The following is an 18,994-nucleotide window of genomic DNA, read 5'->3' on the forward strand; positions in this document are numbered from 1 at the left end:
TCACAGAGGAAAACATTTCCTTTGGCTTCTTGGTCTCAACCTTTTCCCTGTCTGTTGGGGCCCCTGCTGCCACCAGCACCCCTGCAGCTCTCCAAGGAGATGTGCGAGCAACAACACTCTAGCAACCTCTTCTTGCTCCATGCCCCCAAGGTCCCCAGGAAAGCGAGAGCTCGCACATCTCAGTGGAGAGAGGCATGAGGTGCGTTTGCACTGCAGCAGCCTTTGGTTTACCCACCAGTGCTCACCCCAGGGCGGCTGCCTTCTGGAAATCGGCAGAGGCAAGCTGTTGTGGAGGGAGCAGCTCAGCAGAAGGCAGGGTGGGGGTGGGGGGGAGAGAGAGAAAGCAAAACCCTTCCCTTCCCACCGGCCACCTGGGCCCAGCTGCCACCTGATCCATCTTTCAGCTGCCAGCTGCACTTCGGGAAAGGGAGGGAGCAACAAGACCCCTCCCACAAGCCAGTCTTTCCTATGTCTTTGTGCCAGGGGTCGGGGGACACCTCTGCCTTTGCAGAATCCCTGGAGAAAATGGGAGGGGCAGACTTTGTCCCACCCTGTCTGCCTCATACTTCAGGTCTTCCTAGGGCAGGGATGGGGAGAAGAGTGGGAAGGAAATAATAAAGAGCAGGCTCTGCGCTTACCTGATGCGTCGCTTTCTTGACAAAGGGCAAAGGGAGTCCCTGGACTCCTGGGCAGCTCAGCAAGGACTGGAGCGAAGGGCCCAGCAGCTCGAACACTAAGCACACGGGGGGGGGGGGGGGCAGAGTCAGGGATCCATGAACAGCCAAAGTCCTGGTCTTATTTCTCTCCAGCAGCGGATTTTATGCCAAGAGGGGGGTCTTTCTCAGCAATGTTCCCCATAGTCTGTTTGCTCAAGAAGGCAGAGAAGATGGGACCACAGGCCCTGCCACTTCACACCACGCTGGGAGCCACGCTGCTGGTGCTCCCCAGGCATTGTTCCCACTTCTAGTAGTAGCTGCGAGCAGCAGCCTCAATTTGACTTGGGACCATGGCTCAACAAGAGGGGAGTTTTACCCTTCCCACCCTAATATTTTCCTAATCGGACACGACTTGATGATCTCCTACTGGGGGGCAGGGGGGAAATGTAAAAGTCCTGTGCATAGTACCCGCATCTTTGCATCAACAGGGGGGAACTAGCAACTTTTCAGGTCTGAAACACGGGGTGGTGGTGGAGGAGGAAGAGGAGGAGGAGGGATTTATATCCCGCCCTTCACTACCGAAAGGTGTCTCAGAGCGGCTTACAAACTCCTTTCCCTTCCCCTCCCCACAACAGACACCCTGTGAGGTAGGTGGGGCTGAGAGAGCTCTTGACAGAAACTGCTCTTTTTCAAGAACAGCTCTTATCAGAGCTATGGCTTGCTCAAGGTCATCCAGCCAGGTGCAAGTGGAGGAGTGGGGGAAATCAAACCCGGTTCTCCCAGATTAGAGTCCGCACACTTAACCACTACACCAAAGTGGCTCTCAGAAGGGAGGAACAGTCTCATTTGAAAAGAAAACCACCACCACCACCCCGGGACCTCTGACCACGGAATGCTCAGCCTCCAGTTTACAGCCCGGTACACTTCCCCTGAGCTACGCCTTTCTCCCCAGCAGCCAGAAAGAAGGAGAAGAGTCAGCGTGAGCTCCATTTCCGATGGGGTACTTCCTTCTGGCAGGGAATTATAGGTGAAGCAAAGAAAGCACCTGCGTGAAAGCACTCCTAAGAGAGTCTCTCCTCCCACAGCCAGTTTCTTAAGAACATTAAGAAGAGCCCTGCTGGAACAGACCTGGGGTCCATCAAGTCCAGCACCCTGTCTCATGCAGTGGTCAACCAGTTCCTCTGGAGGGCCAGCAACAGGGCATAGAGGCCGAGGCCTTCCCCTGACGTTGCCTCCTGGCTCTGGGGATTCAGAGGTTGAGTGCTTCTGAACGTGGAGGTTCCCCTCAGTCACCATGGCTAGTACCCACTGATAGACCTCTCCTCCATGAATCGATCAGCTTTTTCTCTGCTGCAGCAGGTATCCACTCCCATGCCCTTGCCCAGCCGCTGGCTGCTGTTGCAGGCCAGTTCCCTTTTTGAGGGCAAGCAGCCAACTTGGCCTTAAGAGGCTGCCCCGTCCGTCCTGGAGTCTATTTCCACCTAGCCAAAGGATATGAAAGCCATTCTCTCCAATCATTTTGAAATCATCGAGCAAGCGGATGAGGTGATCTCCGGCTTGGTCTTTTCTTCTCTTGCTGTCCACCTGTGAAAAGACAAGGGCGTTCAGTTACTCTAAATGAGACCACAACCCTTTGAGAGTCTGCCTGGAGGCAAAGAGACACAGCAGAAGAGAGCAGGGGTGTGTGTGTGTGGGGGGGTCAGGCTTGGGGCAGCAACATCACCAATCAAGTCCAGTTTGGCTGGTTTGCCAGATGCCCTTTACGGTCTGGGATAATGAGAAGAAGAGGCTGAGGGTGGGGCTGCTACCCGTTTCCCAGTTCAAGTCCAATGGCACCTTAGAGACCAGCAATATTTTTTGGGGGGGTGTATCAGCTTTCAAGAGTCTACGCTCCCTTCATCAGAGCTTTGACTCTCAAAAGCTTATACCCAGGGGTCATTTCGTAGAAAAAGAGGCGCAGGAGCTCATTAGCATAGCTCATTAGCATAACTCATTTGCATATGCCACACCCCCTGGCATCACCAGAAGTGTGTCAGAAGGCAACACCCACCACTCAGGCTCCACTGGACTGTTTTGGATTGCTAGCTATTGGGGGGGGGAGGGGGAACGTGCAGATCTGTCCTCGCAGAGGAGGGAGAGCTTGTACCTGAATAAAACCTGGTCTTAAAGGTGCCACTGGACTGTTTTGGACCGGGGGGGCGGGGGGGGGCTCTGCAGCTTACCTGGCTGCTTCTTGCTCTGACTGAGGGCTGCTGAGAGCAGGGGGCGGGGCTTATTGCATGTGCCCACCCCCTGGACTCTTTACTGCCGGAGCTCCGCTCCTGTGCACTCCTGCAGGAAATGACCCCTGCTTATACCCCCAAAATCTTGCTGGTCTCTAAGGTGCCGAGGGACTCTAATCTAGATGTTCTACCGCAGACCAACACGGCTACCCTCCTGAAGCAGTTTTCTGGTGAAGGCTCTTGCTGCTTCCACAAAGGGCCAGGAAAAGACACTCCAGCTGCAGAAGCAGAAGCAAGTGAGGGGCGGGGGGGGGGAAGTGTGCAAGGATGGCATCTGTATGCCCCATCTCAGTGCCACTTGCTGCTGTCCCCCTCCCACCCCTCCGCTGAGTTGGCACAGAAGCGCCAGTGGCCAGCCATCAGACCAGGCCTCCTCACGGCCTGGCCACCCACTTCCCCGGCTTCAGGTCTAGTAGCGTACATGGCAGCACTAGGACTCTCCCAGGTTGTATCGGGCCCCACTCATCAAGCAGGCCACACGCTAGTTCTGATCTTTATGGCGGGTGTGAATGCTGGCCGGACATCCAAGGACAGAGTGCCACGGTTGGACCACATTGCCCTGAAGGCCCATCTGGAGATTCCGTCCCTCTCCTGCATAGGTGGCGAGCAGATTTACCCTCCCCCACAGAGACTCATGGATCCAACTGGTTTCCAGAATGCTCTCTGGGATCTGAGCCCCCCTGACGACTCGTTAGGTACGCTGATGGGAGAACTGGCATAACTGTCTTTCAGGGGCTTGTGGGAAATGGAATGGGATAGAAATGAAATGAATAAATATAATAATAATAACTCAGCCCTTTGAACACAAGAGGAGGAGGAGATTGGATTTATACCCCGCCCTTCACTACCCGAAGGTGCCTCAGAGCGGTTTACAATCCCTTTCCCTTCCCCTCCTCACAACAGACACCCTGTGAGGTAGGTGGGGCTGAGTGAGAGAACAGCTCTGAAAGAACTTGTAACTGACCCAAGGTCACACCAGCAGCTGCATGTGGAGTGTGTTTTTTCCCCCCTTTTTTGCTCAGGTTCAACAGGAAAAAGTATGGGAGACCCATGAATGACACTCTGAGTCAGCAGGACATCCTCTGGAAGCTTCCCCACAGTGGGACATCCAGCTGGCCTCACAGGGGGCCCAGGGGAAAATCCCTGTGTTGGAAGCCGCCTCTATGTTCCTCTTGGTAGCTGTTCAGCACCTGCCTATGGAGATGAAGTTGTTCTAGGCAGAGGTCATTTCGGGGGGGGGAATGCGGGGGAACGCAGTTTCCCCGGGTGAGGTGCAGGGGGCGGGGCACATGACGAAGCCCCGCCCCTGCTTCCGGCCGCCCCGCTTCCAGCCTTCATTCAGCCAGGAGGAGGCAGGAGAAGAGGGAGGGTAAGTTGCTTCCTCCCCGCCTCTCCCCACCCCTGCCTGCCTGGGGCCAGGGAGGGACTTGGCGGGGCTTCCTCGCACTCCCGCTGGCCTTGCAGGTCCACCGCCGGGCCCCTGATGTCAGGGGGTGTGGCATATGCTAATGAGTTATGCTAATGAGTTCCTACGAAAGGACCCCTGGTTCTAGGCATACAGTCTGGGTGTGTGTATTGGGGGGGGGGAACAACCCTATCTGTGGATGACTAAGGGCCTAGCCGCATGTTCTGAAGCGGCATTAGCAGTGCCTGTGGCTCCGCTGCAAACAGAGTTCCTGGGCGGGCTGACGGAGGGCTTCTTTCAGGAACAGAGCTGGCTCAGAGGAGGCTCCTCTGCTGTGCTGTCAAGGGAAAGGGGCTGAGGCAGGGCTCCTCCGGGAGGCAGCTGGCTCTGGGGAACAGCTTCAAGGTTTTGCCAGAAGGTGCTGGGTTCAGAGTTACATACACAGCGCAGGAGCATGACTTCATCCAGGGCTGCCTCGGCAAAATTCTCCCCTCCCTTGGGCACCTTCACAGCCACACACCTCTTCTTCCTGGAAAGAGACACCACCTATTGGTTGCAGGGGAAGGAACAAGAACCCGCCCTGGACACTGACGTATATTTCCCCCCCCCCCCCCCTTCGAGCTGCTTCAGAGCTGGCAGATCTCCTGGCTGGAGGAAGAAGGGCTCTGCTCTTTGCCTTCATGAGGGGGAGAGCTAATCCAACCTTCCCTCCTGTATCTCCAGAGTGATGCTAATTCAAGGGAACGGGGGGGTAACCATCCCAAGGGTTGGATATGCACAGTCAACACAGATTATGAGTGGCATACCTTGGGGCACACTTGCCCAAAGTTTGCCGGGGGCCCCCCACATGATTAGATGCTTCCCTGAAACCGTGGCATTGATTCATCTCAAGCAAACAAAAGTATCTAAGGGACTTTAGCAGGGGTCGTTTTGTAGAAAAAGAGCTAGGGGAACATTAGCATAACTCATTAGCATATGCCACACCCCCTGACATCACCAGAAGTGTGTCATAAGGCCACACCCCCTGACATCACCGGAAGTGTGTCATAAGGCCACACACCCCGCCCCCAACGGTCCCGGCCGTCGCCGGCCTTGCAGCTCTACTGCCGAGCCCCATGAGGGGCCCGGCGGTGGACCTGCAAGGCGGCCGGAAGCAGGGGGCGGGGCTTCATCATGTGCCCCGCCCCCCGTACCTCACCCGGGGGAACTGCGATCCCCCACGATCCCCCCCGAAATGACCTCTGGACTTTAGCTGTATCTACATCCCCACATCTAATCCCAGCTCCTGGAGATTTGGGGGTGGAGCCTGGGGAGGACAGGGACCTCAGTGGGGTACAGTGCCATGGAACCCACCCTCCAAAGCATCCATTTTCTCCGGGAGGACTCATCTCTGCAGTCTGGAGGTGAGCTGCAATCACAGGGGATCCCACCTGGAGGCTGGCATCGCTATGTGACAGAAAGACTTTTTGTTACTGCCTTAATTCCGGAAAGCCAGGGATAAGGGTGAGGGGGTGGGTGGAACTATTCCTTACCTGGTTGAACCTGAATTCCTAAACCCTCCTTTCCCAACACCACCAATATGGGAAACATTTCTGGGGGGAAACTGGCTGGTGAGGGGAGGACCCACTTAACTCCTTCCTGGAGCCACTGATTTGACTCTGCAAATGCTCCCCCCCTCAATACCCAGCATTTTTCCCTGCCCCCCCCCAGCTGAGCTTCCTTCTGATCTTGGAGACTGGGCAGGGGAGGGGAGAAAATGAGCTAAAAAACAGCCTGGGGTGCATTTTGAGGGAGGTAATTAGTGGGTGCAGGAGGAGTTAAGTGCCCAGGCTGTGATTTGCAGCCTCCTGGGTGATTTGCAAACATCCACAAGCAGCTGGGGCCTGCAATACGGAACTTCAACACAGCCCTATTTCAGCTCTCTGTAGGATTCAGACTGTGCTTGGAATAAGGGTTGGAGTCTGAGATACATAATTTAGCTGGGGGAAATATTATTTGTTTAGGGAAAAATATGCCTACTTTCTAGGAACCTGCCGAAGGCAGTTCACAAATTAAAAAATAACACAAACAAAACATTAAAATAGGGTTGCCAGCTCCAGGTTGGGAAATACCTGAAGATCTTGGGGGTAGAGCCTGGGGAAGGGAGGGAACTCGACAGGGTACAAGGGCCACAGAGTCCGCCCTCCAAAGCATTCATTTTTCTCCAGGGGAAACTCATCTTGTTCATCTGGAGATCAGCTGTAATAGCAGGAAATCTCCATGTGCCACCTGGAGGTTGGCAACCTGACATTACAAGGTATCAATTAAAATCCAGCATAAAAACAAACCACAAACAGCTTAAAATAAGTTTCCAGGCTAAAATTGTGTTGTAAAAAAATCAACCCCTTAATTAACAGCCTGAGTGAACCGAAACATTTGTCCGGTGGTGCCTCAAAGAAAGCAAAATAGGCACCAGGTGAGCCTCAAGGGGGAAGGGCATTCCACAGGGGAGGTGCCACTACTGAAAAAGTCCTGTCTCTGGTTGCCACTCACCTCACATCTGAAGGCAGGGGGCATGGAGAGCTGGGCTTGTGAGGCAGATCTTAGCAGGGGGGCTTGACTACATGGGAGATGGTGGTCCTTCAGGTACCCTGGCTCCAAACCATTTAGGGCTTCAAAGGTCAGAATCAGCACTTTGCATTGAGCTAGGAAACAAATATGGGCAGCGAGTGCAGATTCTTCTGCACTGGGAGGGGGGGAAATGATTTGGATCAGGGCTGCAGCGGTAAAGAAGGGGAAGGAGTTCATTCTTCTTTCTCTGCAGCCTTCTCCTCATTGAAAATACTCCCCTCGGGCTCCTTTAACCCCCACCCCCAGGGGGGAAGACAAGCATATATACTGTGGCTGTCTTTTTCCTCTAATGGGACTTAAAGCACCCTGGCAGGTGAGGGGGGCCATTTCTGATGGAGAAAACACCACAGGAGAAGGTTAGAGTTCAATGTCTTTCTTCCTCAGTGGATGGCTTTAATCTGAGTCAGTTGCTTTTAGAAGCTGAAGCCTCATGTGAAGTTTGACCTGACCTCCGCCTCTGCCTCCAAGCAGGCTCCTAGTTTCTGTTGCTGGACTAGCACTAATGCACTGAGATGTTCCTCCTTAACGGCCATGGCATGCAGCCCACCGACAGCCAGGACTCTGGGTATTCCCCGGTCTTTTTCTTTGATGATTTTGATATTTATACTCCCCACCCCACCCCCAATGTGGACCCAAAGCAGCTTACAACACCCTCTTCTCCTCCATTTGAGCCTCACAACGATCACCCTGTGAGGGAGGTTCAGCTGAGAGAGAATGACTGGCCCCCAAGGTCACCCAGTCAGCTTCCATGACACAATGGAGATTTGAATCCTGCAATCTTCCATGGTAGAGCTGGGATTCAAACCTAGGGTTGCCAGTTCCAGACTGGGAAATACCTGGAGATTTTGGGGGTGGAGCCTGAGGAGGGCGTGGTTTGGGGAGGGGAGGGACTTCAGTGGGGTATAATGCCGTAGAGTGCACCTTTCAAAGTGGCCATTTTCTCCAGGGGAGCTGATCTCTGTCATCTGGAGATCAGCTGTAATCCCAGGAGATCTCCATCCACCAACGGGAGGTTGGCAACCCTCTTCAAACCAGAGTTTTCCAGATCCCAGTCTAACCACCACTCTGGCTCTTGCGGGCTTTTGTCCCACGCCGCCAGACAAAAGAAAACACACGCACCTATTCGGTACTTTCTCCTTTGGGCTCAGAATGGATTCCTACATGGTAGTACCGATCGCCAGTCTCTGTTGTTAGGAAGAGGCCATTTTACTCACCCCATGTCTTGGCAAAGCCAGACTGTTGAGAAGTAGCCGCAGCCCAGATTCTGTACCACTTGGTATCTTCCATTGAACACTTCTCCTTGAATCACTGGATAGTAGCCTTCTGCACGGAGGAGGAAAAGAGGCATCAACAGACGTGTTACTACACCCAAAGGGCCCATTTTCTGCAAGTCATGGTAGAACCCCTACGGATGAACAAAAGAACCGGCTGGTGTTCTTGCAATAGTTCTCTCCTAATACCTGATGCTGATTTGCTGATTTTGACGCCATGAACTGTTTTCAGATCTGCGTTGTTTAATCCTTTTACCCTCCCCCTTGGAGTCTAGGTATAGAATCATAGAATCATAGAATGTTAGAGTTGGAAGGGACCTTCCAGGTCATCTAGTCCAACCCCCTGTACTCTGCAGGAGCATAGCCGAAAGATAGCCCTACAACATACCCGAAAGATGGTTGTCCAGCCTCCACTTGAAAACATCCAGCGAAGGAGCATCCACCACCTCCCGAGGCGGTCTGTTCCACTACTCAACCACTCTCACAGTTAGGAAGTTTCTCCTGATATTTAGCCAGTAACGACTCCCTTGTAATTTCCACCCATTAGATCTAGTCTTGCAATCCGGAGCAAGAGAGAATAGATCCGCTGCATCTTCTACGTGACAGCCCTTCAAATACTTGAAGACTGCAATCATGTCCCCTCCAATGTTCCCTCTAAGCTGTGGAGTCTTGTGAGCAAACATTCTACTTTGTGAGCTACCGGCATGAAAGTTGTGAGCAAGCGATTTGGCTGCTGCATACATTAGTTTGCTCTGGAGCCATCCTTCCTGAGCCAAGGCAAAAAGGTATGAGCCAGAGGCTAAAAAACAGTGAGCTAGCTCACACTAACTCAGCTTAGCGGGAACCCTGGTCCCCTCTAAGCCTTCTCTTTCCCAGGCTAAACATACCCAACTCTTTCAGCCTTTCCTCATAAGACTTGGGTTCCATCCCTCTCCCCATCCTGGTTGCCCACCTGTCCTTTCTCAAGTGCCACATCTTTCCATTCATTTGTTGGCTCTTCTTTATTTGAAACACTTGCAAGACAGCAGAAAATGTAATGACTTTGAGGGAAACAAGCGTTCCTTTTTTTTTTAACAACTTGACAGGCTCATATGTTTGGACTCAAGGGAGAAAAAATGGGAGGCAAACACAGAAACGGATCTAAATCCAGCCCAGTGACCATAAATCTGACTGCCTATGCTCTTTAAACCACACTCTCTTTTCAGGTTACCGCCTGCTAGTATCTAACTCCTTATACATTATATCATACTTGGAAATAGAGCATGAAATAAACAAGCAAATGCATACCCCGTTAGAGCTGCGTTACACATCTAGATATGACCTTATCTACACATCTATGCAGGGCTCTGTACTTTGCTGATCTGAAGGACAGTTAGATGCCCTCTTCAAGCAATACCAGCCACTCACCTGAACAAGATGCTGAGACCTCCTTTGGCCATTCAGAAGCATCCATGGCAGGACCACAGCTCCCCGGGTTGCAGGATGGTCCGAAATTCGAAACCATCTAAAGCAGGGAGACATTACATCTAAGGGCCAAGGAAATCATTAGTATTTTATGCTAGCTGATTGATTCTCCTCTGTTACAAGCCTGTAGAAAAACCAGTGGAAGGCACTGAGAGATAGCTGGATCCAACTCCGAGAAAGTCTGAGAGAAATGAAGATGTTTAGTTGAAATACATTGCTAATTTCTCATTATTTATAAGGAGGCTACAGGTGGCAATGGCAGTCTGTAGACTTTTGGGGTTGGTAGGAGCTGGGGGCAGACCACCATGGGCAGGGCCAAAACAACAAAGGTAGGCACAGGAGTCCCAACTGAGCCCAGAGGGGAATGGAGATACAGCATGGAAGTTTGCTTGGTCACAATAACAACATTCACCCTCCATTACTCCAGGTTAGCAACAAAGGGTCCCAGTCAGTGTTCCCTCTAAGCTGAGTTAGTGTGAGCTAGCTCACAGTTTTTTAGCCTCTGGCTCACCCATTTTTGCCTTAGCTCAGGAAGGAGGGCTCCAGAGCAAACTAATTTATGCAGTAGCCAAATCGCTCACTCACAACTTTAATACCAGTAGCTCACAAAGTAGAATTTTTGCTCACATGACTCCACAGCTTAGAGGGAACATTGATCCCAGTCAGTGTTCCCTCTAAGCTGAGTTAGTGTGAGCCAGCTCACAGTTTTTTAGCCTCTGGCTCACCCATTTTTTGTCTTGGCTCAAGAAGGATGGCTCCAGAGCAAACTAATTTATGCAGTAGCCAAATCGCTCGCTCACCACTTTAATGCCAGCAGCTCACAAAGTAGAATTTTTGCTCACATGACTCCACAGCTTAGAGGGAGTGTTGGTCCCAGTTTGATTTGGTTTAATGTCTGTACAGGCAGAATGACTGAGGGTGACTGGTGGATTTCTCAAAAAGTTCACCACCGCACACAGAGAGAAAAGAGCACTGCAAAATGATCTACAGCAATTTAAACATGCCAGTCTGAAATGTCCAACAGGGGCACTTCTCACAAGGGGGGGGGGAGAGGAAAACATTGACAACACAACAGTGCTTAAAATAACTATCTTGTTATGATTCTTTCTCTTGCACAAGAGTGATGCTGGATATCTAAATCCTGAAATATAATCAAGGCAGGCATATGACTTTCCTCCCTCAGGTCTGAAGCTTCCACAGCTGAAGAGGCTGCCCAGTCCCTCTCCCAGTGAGCTCAAGCTAGCACTCTCCCAAGTACGTAAAGCCCTCTTCCTTTACCATTTGTATTGCAATTGCACAAACCCAGGCACTTTAACATTAATCAATGGAGTTGCCAACCTCCAGGTGGTGGCCAGAGATCCCCTGGAATTACAACTGCTCTCCAGGCAACAGAGATCAGTTCCTCTGGAGGAAATGGCAGCTTTTGAGGGTAGACTCTGTGGAATCATATCTCTCCCCCACCCTGAGCGCCCCCCCCCCTTTCCCAAATTCTGCCTTCCCCAGGCCCTGCCCTCAAATCTCCAGGGATTTCTCCAGCCAGAGCTGGCAACTCTGTTAATCAACCCTCTTTTCTTTATAACTGACAGTCTGTATTTATACAATTTCTTAACCTTCACTGGTGGCTTATCTTTTAAGCTACATAATGCATATGCGGTTGACTGGGGAACCTCCTGAATGAAGTGAAGGGAATATCCTAGTACAGTACCTGGAACGTAACCAAGCCTAGAATGCTCTTTCTTCAGGTTCAGGCAGTCCTCTCTCTTCCCACAGCAACTACCTCTCCGGGTGAGCTCAGCAAGCAGAACAGGCTGATCAGGAAAGCCCCCCCTCCCACCTCCCTTCTGCAGTAGAGGCACAGCATAGGTGGCCACAACCGCCCATCCATAGAGTCAGCCAATAGCACAGCCAGGGGACTGAGTCTTCAGCTGGGACAATGCCCTTTGATTGAACCCTACCCGTCTGGCTCCATATTGAAGCCACTGCTTCCCAGCAGAGGGAGCCCTTTCAGTGTTTACAAGGGAATCCTTGGGGGTGAAAAGCGGTTTGGATCTAGCCAATCACTGCCTGACTCCCACAACTGTCAGAGTAACCAGGTTCACTCCAGTGTGAATGTCAACTCTGGGAACTCCCTGGAGATGGGGGCAGGGAAACCCGGGTGCTGAACTATGAGCTTTCTGCATGCCACTGAGAACTTTCCGGCCCTCTAGGTTGACAACCTCCAGGCAAGGCCTGGGGATCTCCCAGAATTACAATTTATCTCCAGAGATCCGTTCCCATGGAGAAAATGGCAGCTTTGGAGGGTGGGCGGTGTGGCATCACATCTCTGCCGAGCTCCGTCCACATTACAGGCTCCACCCCAAATTGCCAGGAATTTCCCAGCCTGGAGGTGGCAACCCTAAGGGGCCCTGCCTTTTTCAGGGTAGAGTTTGTACACTGTACGGGGTTGAGACCAATATTCCCTCTAAGCCGCGGAGTCCTCTGAGCAAAAATTCTACTTGGTGAGCTCCTGGCATTAAAGTTGTGAGCGAGCGATTGGGCTACTGCATAAATTAGTTTGCTCTGGAGCCGTCCCTTCCTGAGGTAAGACAAAAACGTGTGAGCCGGAGGCTAAAAAACAGTGAGCTAGCTCACACCAGCTCAGCTTAGCGGGAACACTGGTTCAGACTCAGCACCAGCATGGCGTAGTGGTTTCAGTGTTGGCCTAGGATCTGGGAGACCCAGGTTTGAATCCCTGCTCTGCCTTGGAAGTTCACTGGGTGCCCCTGGGCCAGTCCCTCCCTCCCAAGCCTCTCCTACCTCACAGGGTTGTTGTGAGGATAAAAAGGAGAAGAGGAGAACAATGCCAGTCGGCTGGGTCCCTGTTGTGGAGAAAGGTGGGTTATAAATAAACAAACTGGACTTAGATCATCGGCCTGAACATGCACAGAGAGGGAGTGGCTAGTGGCAGCCTGTACACTTCCACCTTACCTCTAGAGGTCAGTGAATGCGTGAAAATAGTGTTGTACGCATTTTATGAAGCACTTTGTACTCTGCCACTGCCTAACAGGTTTGACTTGGTAGGTGTGCTTAGCACTTCCATAATGCATATGAATCTGACATCATGAATGTATTCAGGTATTAACTTTGGTTCATTTGTGACTGTTGTTTGAATGCATACTGGGAAGAAGGCTGAAATGCTGATACACAGTTATGCTACCCATGACCTTGCTTGTTCTGGCCAGCTACAACTGCGCATGTTTCTAATGTGAGTTAACCTAGCTAGAATGAAGAACAGTAAGCACTCTGTAACCATATCAGTTATATAGATACAACATGCAACTTCATAGCTTCCGAAAGAAAAGTGTATTGTTCTGTTAGGGAAAAAAGATCTCCCCTCGGAACACCCCCCCCCCCCCCCCAGGTCTTAACCCAAAGGGAAATAGGTGATGAAATTTGACAATGTTTGATGGAACCAATAATTCTGTTTTATTTCTCTGATGTAATGTGAAGTATAAAATGCTATTTCACCCATTGTAACACTTGAAGAATCTGTTGGGTATTCAGGGTTCCAAAACCCTTGAATCTGTATTCTTCCTTATTGATTAATAAATTATTTTTTTGGTTTCCAACTCTACAGGACTGCTTTTGTGTGTTTTCTCACATTGGCCTGGGCAAACACAATCAGGGACAGAGGTTCTGTCTTACAATAGCTAGGCTGGAACTGAAGGATGAGCAATTGGAGATGGAAGGTCTCTCTTGTGCTGCGTTAGAGGCACAAGAACCTCGTAGAATCTGGGAGGAAGTATCTGGATCCTGGGTAGGGCTGCCTGGTCCCGGTTGGGAAATGCCTGGAGCTTTTGGGAGGGGGGCCTGAGGAGGGTGGGGTTTGGGGAGGAGACAGGGGAGGGACTTCAGTGGGGGACAGTGGCCACAGAGTCCACCTTCCAAAGCTGCCATTTTCTCCAGGTGAACTGATCTCTGTTGTCTGGAGATCAGTTGTAACAGTGGGAGATCTCCAGGCCTCACCTGGAAGTTGGCGACCCTAAATTCCTGGGCAAAACAACCAGCTCCATCAAAGCTACTTTTCTTCCCTCCCCTGTTGCTTCTTTTCCTGAGCATTCTGCCTGAGAAAGAATCCCACACAGCTTCAAAGTGTTCCTGTGCCACGGAGTCAAACTCATTCCTGTTCTGCATGGCCTCCGTCAGTTTGTCCCTTGTGCCTTTTCCCTTCTGGGCTTGAGCAGCCAGGTTTCTCCACCTCCGGCAACTTCCCTTCTTCCTCCCCACATGCCTCCGCTTCCTTGAATTCTGGAGCTGGGCTGTTATGAAAATTCCTGGCATTTCTGCAGGGGTCATGGCAGAAATTATGTGATGGGTTTGCACTGGAGGTTTTCAAAGGACGGCCGCTGAGCCAGCAAGCCTCCTGTGCCCCACAGTGCTGGAAAGGCGCCAGGCCCGATCTCAGGTTCCTGGCTGCCCTTGCTTGGATTTTCAGATGGATTAGGGAGGATTGTCTGAAGGGCCAGGCATCCCCTGATGGAAAGTTGACCTGGCTTCCATGGGGAGGGCTCAGATCCCCTTCTCCAGACAGGCAGGAAGAAGAGGCTGTCCTCGCACATTCATGCTTCGACATGTTTCAGTGTCTTTGAAGGAGCACGAACACGGTTGTCAGACGTGCCAGAAAGCCACATTTTGGGATGGCGTGCCTCTGCATGCATCAGTAATTCTAAATTAGGCAAATACATGCAAAAGCCGTGCAGCATTCATTCCAACAGGAGCATTTCAGTTTGGTATAGAATTTGCAGTCTGGGCGCACAGAGCAGTACCCTGCTGTCCTTGCACAGGATTTCCCACCCACCCCCCGTAGGTCAATAAACACATCCATCAAATCAACTCTTAAGGGTCTTCATGGTGAGCAAATGCGTCTCTTCCTCAGAGCTGCCAGTTTCCAGAAAGGGGAGGGTTGCCAGGTCGGGGTTGGAAAATACCTGGAGACTTTGGGGGTGGATCCAGGAGAGGGCAGGGTTTGGGGGAGGGGAGGGGCCTCAGCGGGGTACAGTGTCATAGAGTCCCCCCTTCAAAGCAGCCATTTTCTCCAGGGGAGCTGCTCTCTGTCAGCTGGAGATCAGTTGTAAAAGCGGGAGATCCCCAGGCCCCACCTGGAGGCTGGCAACCCTAAGAAAGGGCCCCTAGCCATGCTTGTATGTTGTATTTTCAACTAGAAAGTGACCCGCGTTTCAAATCATTTCCCTGATTAGCAAAAGAGTCAGTCTAGAGATCTCAAGAAAGCATTCCCCAGGCTAGCTCAAAACAAGCCAGGTAGCAACCTGAGAGCTCTTCAGGGTCTCTTAAGGCGTGAGTGGTCTCTTTTTGGGAATTTCATAAAATTTTGGCACCGAGCACCATCAGTATGTGCTTCCTCCGGGGGGGGGGGGAATGTAGCAAATGCTTCCGACTTACCTCCATGGTGTGTCAGGAGCCCCTTCCAGCCCCATGTGGGGCTCTCCTTCGAAGCAGCTCAGAGCTGCCCCGCTTGCAAGTTCTCGGGAGTGCCGTCAAACACGTTCCCATTGCTTCCTTTTTTAGTCCCTGTGGCTGGGAAAGGGGGCGGAGGGGGCACCCTTCTGCCTCAGAGGTATGTGGCAAAGAAAGAGGGGTGGGATAGGATTGGATCGCACTGCGGTCTCTGGAAACGTGGTACCAACTTCAGAACAGTTCAGGGACCCCGGACAGCTGGAGCGGTCTCATTTTACCATCCCCTTTTTTGCCTTGCACCTGTTGGAACAGTTTCCTACTTTGCTCTCCTAATGCTTTCTTGGCTGCATCTCTGCCCAGCCACCAAAGCAAAACCTGGAATCTCCGGGGAGCTTATTTATAGATCAACATTTACAGATTGCTGAGATGGAAATGCAAACTTTTGCATCACGCCGCTGCCCCTCCCCCCCCCACCTCTTGTAGACATCCAGTTTTCCTGGCAAAGGGCCTGCTGCTGTGCAGGGGTAGGAAATTTAGGATCGCCCTGACATGCCAAGTGAAACTCTGTACAAAACAACTGTCGATTTTGGTGCCAGAACACTGATGCAAAGCTGAGTGTGTTTTCTCGGCGCTTGTGAATGCTTCAACAACTGTCTTCAGCGCAAAGACCTCAGTTCCCACCACACCCCATTGCAATCTGTGAGATCTCCCCAAGACAGAGCGGTACCTTAAAGACTCAAGACTGCTTCTTACTTTTGCTGCAACCATGTGACATAGCTTCTGGAATTTGAAACCAGCAGAGAACACCTTTTTAAGAGTACCATCTGTGGTTACCATCTGCCCCATTCAAGGAGCTTAACATGTCATCATTATACCCAGGGCTATTTTTGGGCAGGAACGCACAGGAACGGAGTTCCGGCTGGCTCCCAAGTTGGCCACGCCCAGCAGGAGCTCATTAGCATACCAGGCCACACCCAACAGCAGAAACTCATTAGGATTGGCTACATTAGGGGGTGTGTGGCCTAACATGCAAAGGAGTTCCTGCTACCAAAAAAGCCCTAGGTTTTGACAACAAACAAGGTAAACAGAATAACAAGCAAAAGGTGGGTGTGGCTGGATGACCACACTTCTGGTAACATGGGGGTGCGGCTTAATATGCTAATGAGTGGTGCAGTCAGGGGTGTGGCCTATTATGCTAATGAGTTCCTGCTGGACTTTTTCCTACAAAAAAAGCCTTGGTTATATCTAATTCTCAACTGAACAATAAAATCCACACAGTGGGGCCAGGGACAGACAGGAGTTGTTTTTCTATAAGCCTAGTAGAAGTCCCAGGTTTTCAGGGGGGGAAATACTTAGAAAAATTCAGGCCCCGGTCACACGGGCCGGATATCGCGGGGGGAGGCGTGGCTAATTGCCCCGGCAGAGTTTGATCCGCGATTACGCGATCAGACACACCGGCGGTACACCATGGGTCCTTCCCTCGGTGCCGGTGGGTAAACGAGGGACCAGAGGGGAATGCCGCACGCCGGCGCGTTCACACCACGGGTGTCTGGAGGCAGCCCTTGGCAAACGTTTACTAGTACCTTGGAGGTACTAGTTTTTTAATGTGCATCGTTGGCGGGAAGCCACGGGAGCAATACGCTTCCCAGATGTTGCGGTGTGATCGCGCCCGGAAAATCTGCCTATCATCTGTCTCTTTAGCGCGGCAAATGCTCTGTGTGAATGGGGCCACAGTAGGGGTTACAAAACAGAAGCAATTCCTGTTGGGTAGCCATATTGGTCTGATGCAGCAGAACAAAGTTTGAGTTCTCTACACAGGGGAAACAGTCCTCTACATAGGGCAAACAGGTCTAACACTACGCCAAAGGATAAAAGGACACAAATCTGACATCAAGAATCACAACATTGAGAAACCTGTGGGAGAGACACTTCAACCTTCCAGGACGCTCAAAACGTAGCTGTTTTATTGCAAAAGAATTTCAGAAATAGACTAGAATGGGAGATTGTTCAGTTACAAGTTATTACAACACTCAGGACAAATGGAACCCCCAGGGTTTAACAGAGATATCAGTTTCTTATCTCACAACACATGCTAATGTCATTCAGTTTTCGCATCTGTTTGTAAACTCTTTTATTATGCTGTATGCTAATCTGCTGCTATTAATCAGTATACCAATTGCCTTAATCCAATTATAGCTATATTTGCTCCTATTCACAGATTTTACCAGTTGCTTTAATCCAATCTTAACTCTAATTGGCTCTTCCTGGCAACATCCTCCTCACCCGCTAGCTATATGTAAGGGTTGGTGACTTCTGTTTCAATGTATCTGAAGAACTGTGCATGCCCACGAAAGCTTATACCATAAGCAGTGTCTGCTTCTTTAAGAAAAGTGTGCCACTGAGATCTCACAAGACTTATGTTGTATGATCTTGATGGCCGTCTGAGGGGTTGCTAGGCAACCTGCAGCCACCACTGCTGAGGATTCCAAGCCTCAGGTAGTGTTAGTGTGTGTGTTTGTGGGGGACAAACCAAAAACATAAAAAATACAAGGGGAGGGAGATAAAGCTGGAGAGGGAGGACCAGCAAAAACAAAAGGGGAATAGTAAAAGGTGGGTAAGGATGGGGGATAGAGGCCTGCTGAGGAGGGGCAGAAAAAGAATGTGGGAGGGAGGGAGGCAAGGAAAGGGAAGAGGCTGCCGGCACTGCTAGGGTGAGGCAAAGAGGAAAAGCAAAAGGGAGAAAGGAAGTTGGGGACACGAGACTCCTCTGCACAAGTACTTATGGGTCTCCTCTTGTAATAAAATAATTGCCATTGACTGTCCTTTAACAACACCCTAGATTTGCCTTCCAAGGTGGCCACCAAAAGCTGCTTCCAGATCTTTTGCTCCACACATCACTCGCCAAACGTGGTTTTTATTTGAGCTCGTACAGGACCATCCTCGTGCTGTGGATATGTCCACCCATGTGCTGCTAACGCACAAGGAGCACTGAAACATTCACAAACCCCTTGCAAAGCATTCGGCTGTACCAATCAAGGAAAGGCAGAGCAGCCAATGAAATGTTGAGGGCTTCTTGCCAGGCTGCCTCCTGGAGCATTTTAAAATGGGCGACTTGTCAAAGTCTGATCTTTTTTTTTCAAAAGTCAAATAAGAAACACATTAACAGAAACGGGGTGTTGTAAACAGGTGCCGACCATATTCAGCCTTTGCATTTTGAAATGAAGGGCAAAATATTTCCAAGGTGCGTTGGCACAAAATATCACACTTTTACTCCAGTTTCATTAGGATGGAATGGCCATGGTAAGGTAAGCCAGTTACTCGAAGCAACAGATTGCGGAGTGCCACTAAGAGGAGCAGAATGGGAAACTGTCAGGTCTGACACATGAGGATCCTTCTTCTGGGAAGGTGTCCAACATAAGCCACACTGAAATGAATGTGAGTGGCACAAAAGCACAGAAATCCCTCTTGGGTGCTTCGGTAAAGTATTACTACTGATTGTGTCCGTGCACAGTTGCCAGACCCCCAAGATCCTGAGCACTGAGATTCAAGGGGAGGGGCCTAATGATGTCATGAGGTCAGGCCTGGTGATATCACATTGGTTATCGGCAGGGGTCATTTCCGGCAGGAGCGCAGCTCCGGCAGTAAAGAGCCCAGGGGGCGGGCACATGCAACAAGCCCCACTCCCTGCAGCCCTCAGTCAGAGCAAGAAGCAGCCAGGTAAGTTGCAGAGCTCCCCCCGGCCCCCCTGGTCCAAGACAGTCCAGTGGCACCTCTAAGACCATGTTTTATTCAGGTACAAGCTCTCCCTCCTCTGCGAGGGCAGATCTGCACGTCCCCCCCCCCCCCAAAAAC

At 51.1% G+C, this 18,994-nt stretch overlaps 1 protein-coding gene across 1 annotated transcript in view; it reads right to left on the reverse strand.

Annotated features, from left to right (window-relative positions):
- The window catches only part of LOC107112028 (SRSF protein kinase 3-like), a 17,012-nt gene extending 1,661 nt beyond the window's left edge, over positions 1–15,351 (reverse strand). Inside the window, exons 1-6 of the mRNA XM_015413128.1 lie at positions 15,128–15,351; positions 9,632–9,728; positions 8,168–8,276; positions 4,785–4,872; positions 2,151–2,240; positions 639–743 (exon numbers count right to left, since the gene is read on the reverse strand). Coding sequence (XP_015268614.1) covers positions 639–743; positions 2,151–2,240; positions 4,785–4,872; positions 8,168–8,276; positions 9,632–9,728; positions 15,128–15,133 — 495 coding nt within the window. The 5' untranslated portion in view covers positions 15,134–15,351. The remainder of the gene's footprint in view (positions 1–638; positions 744–2,150; positions 2,241–4,784; positions 4,873–8,167; positions 8,277–9,631; positions 9,729–15,127) is intronic.
- Positions 15,352–18,994: the final 3,643 nt, after the last annotated feature.

The sequence above is a fragment of the Gekko japonicus genome, unplaced genomic scaffold, assembly GCF_001447785.1.
Source record: "Gekko japonicus isolate JY-2015 unplaced genomic scaffold, Gekko_japonicus_V1.1 scaffold204, whole genome shotgun sequence".
Classification (NCBI taxonomy): Eukaryota; Metazoa; Chordata; class Lepidosauria; order Squamata; family Gekkonidae; genus Gekko; species Gekko japonicus.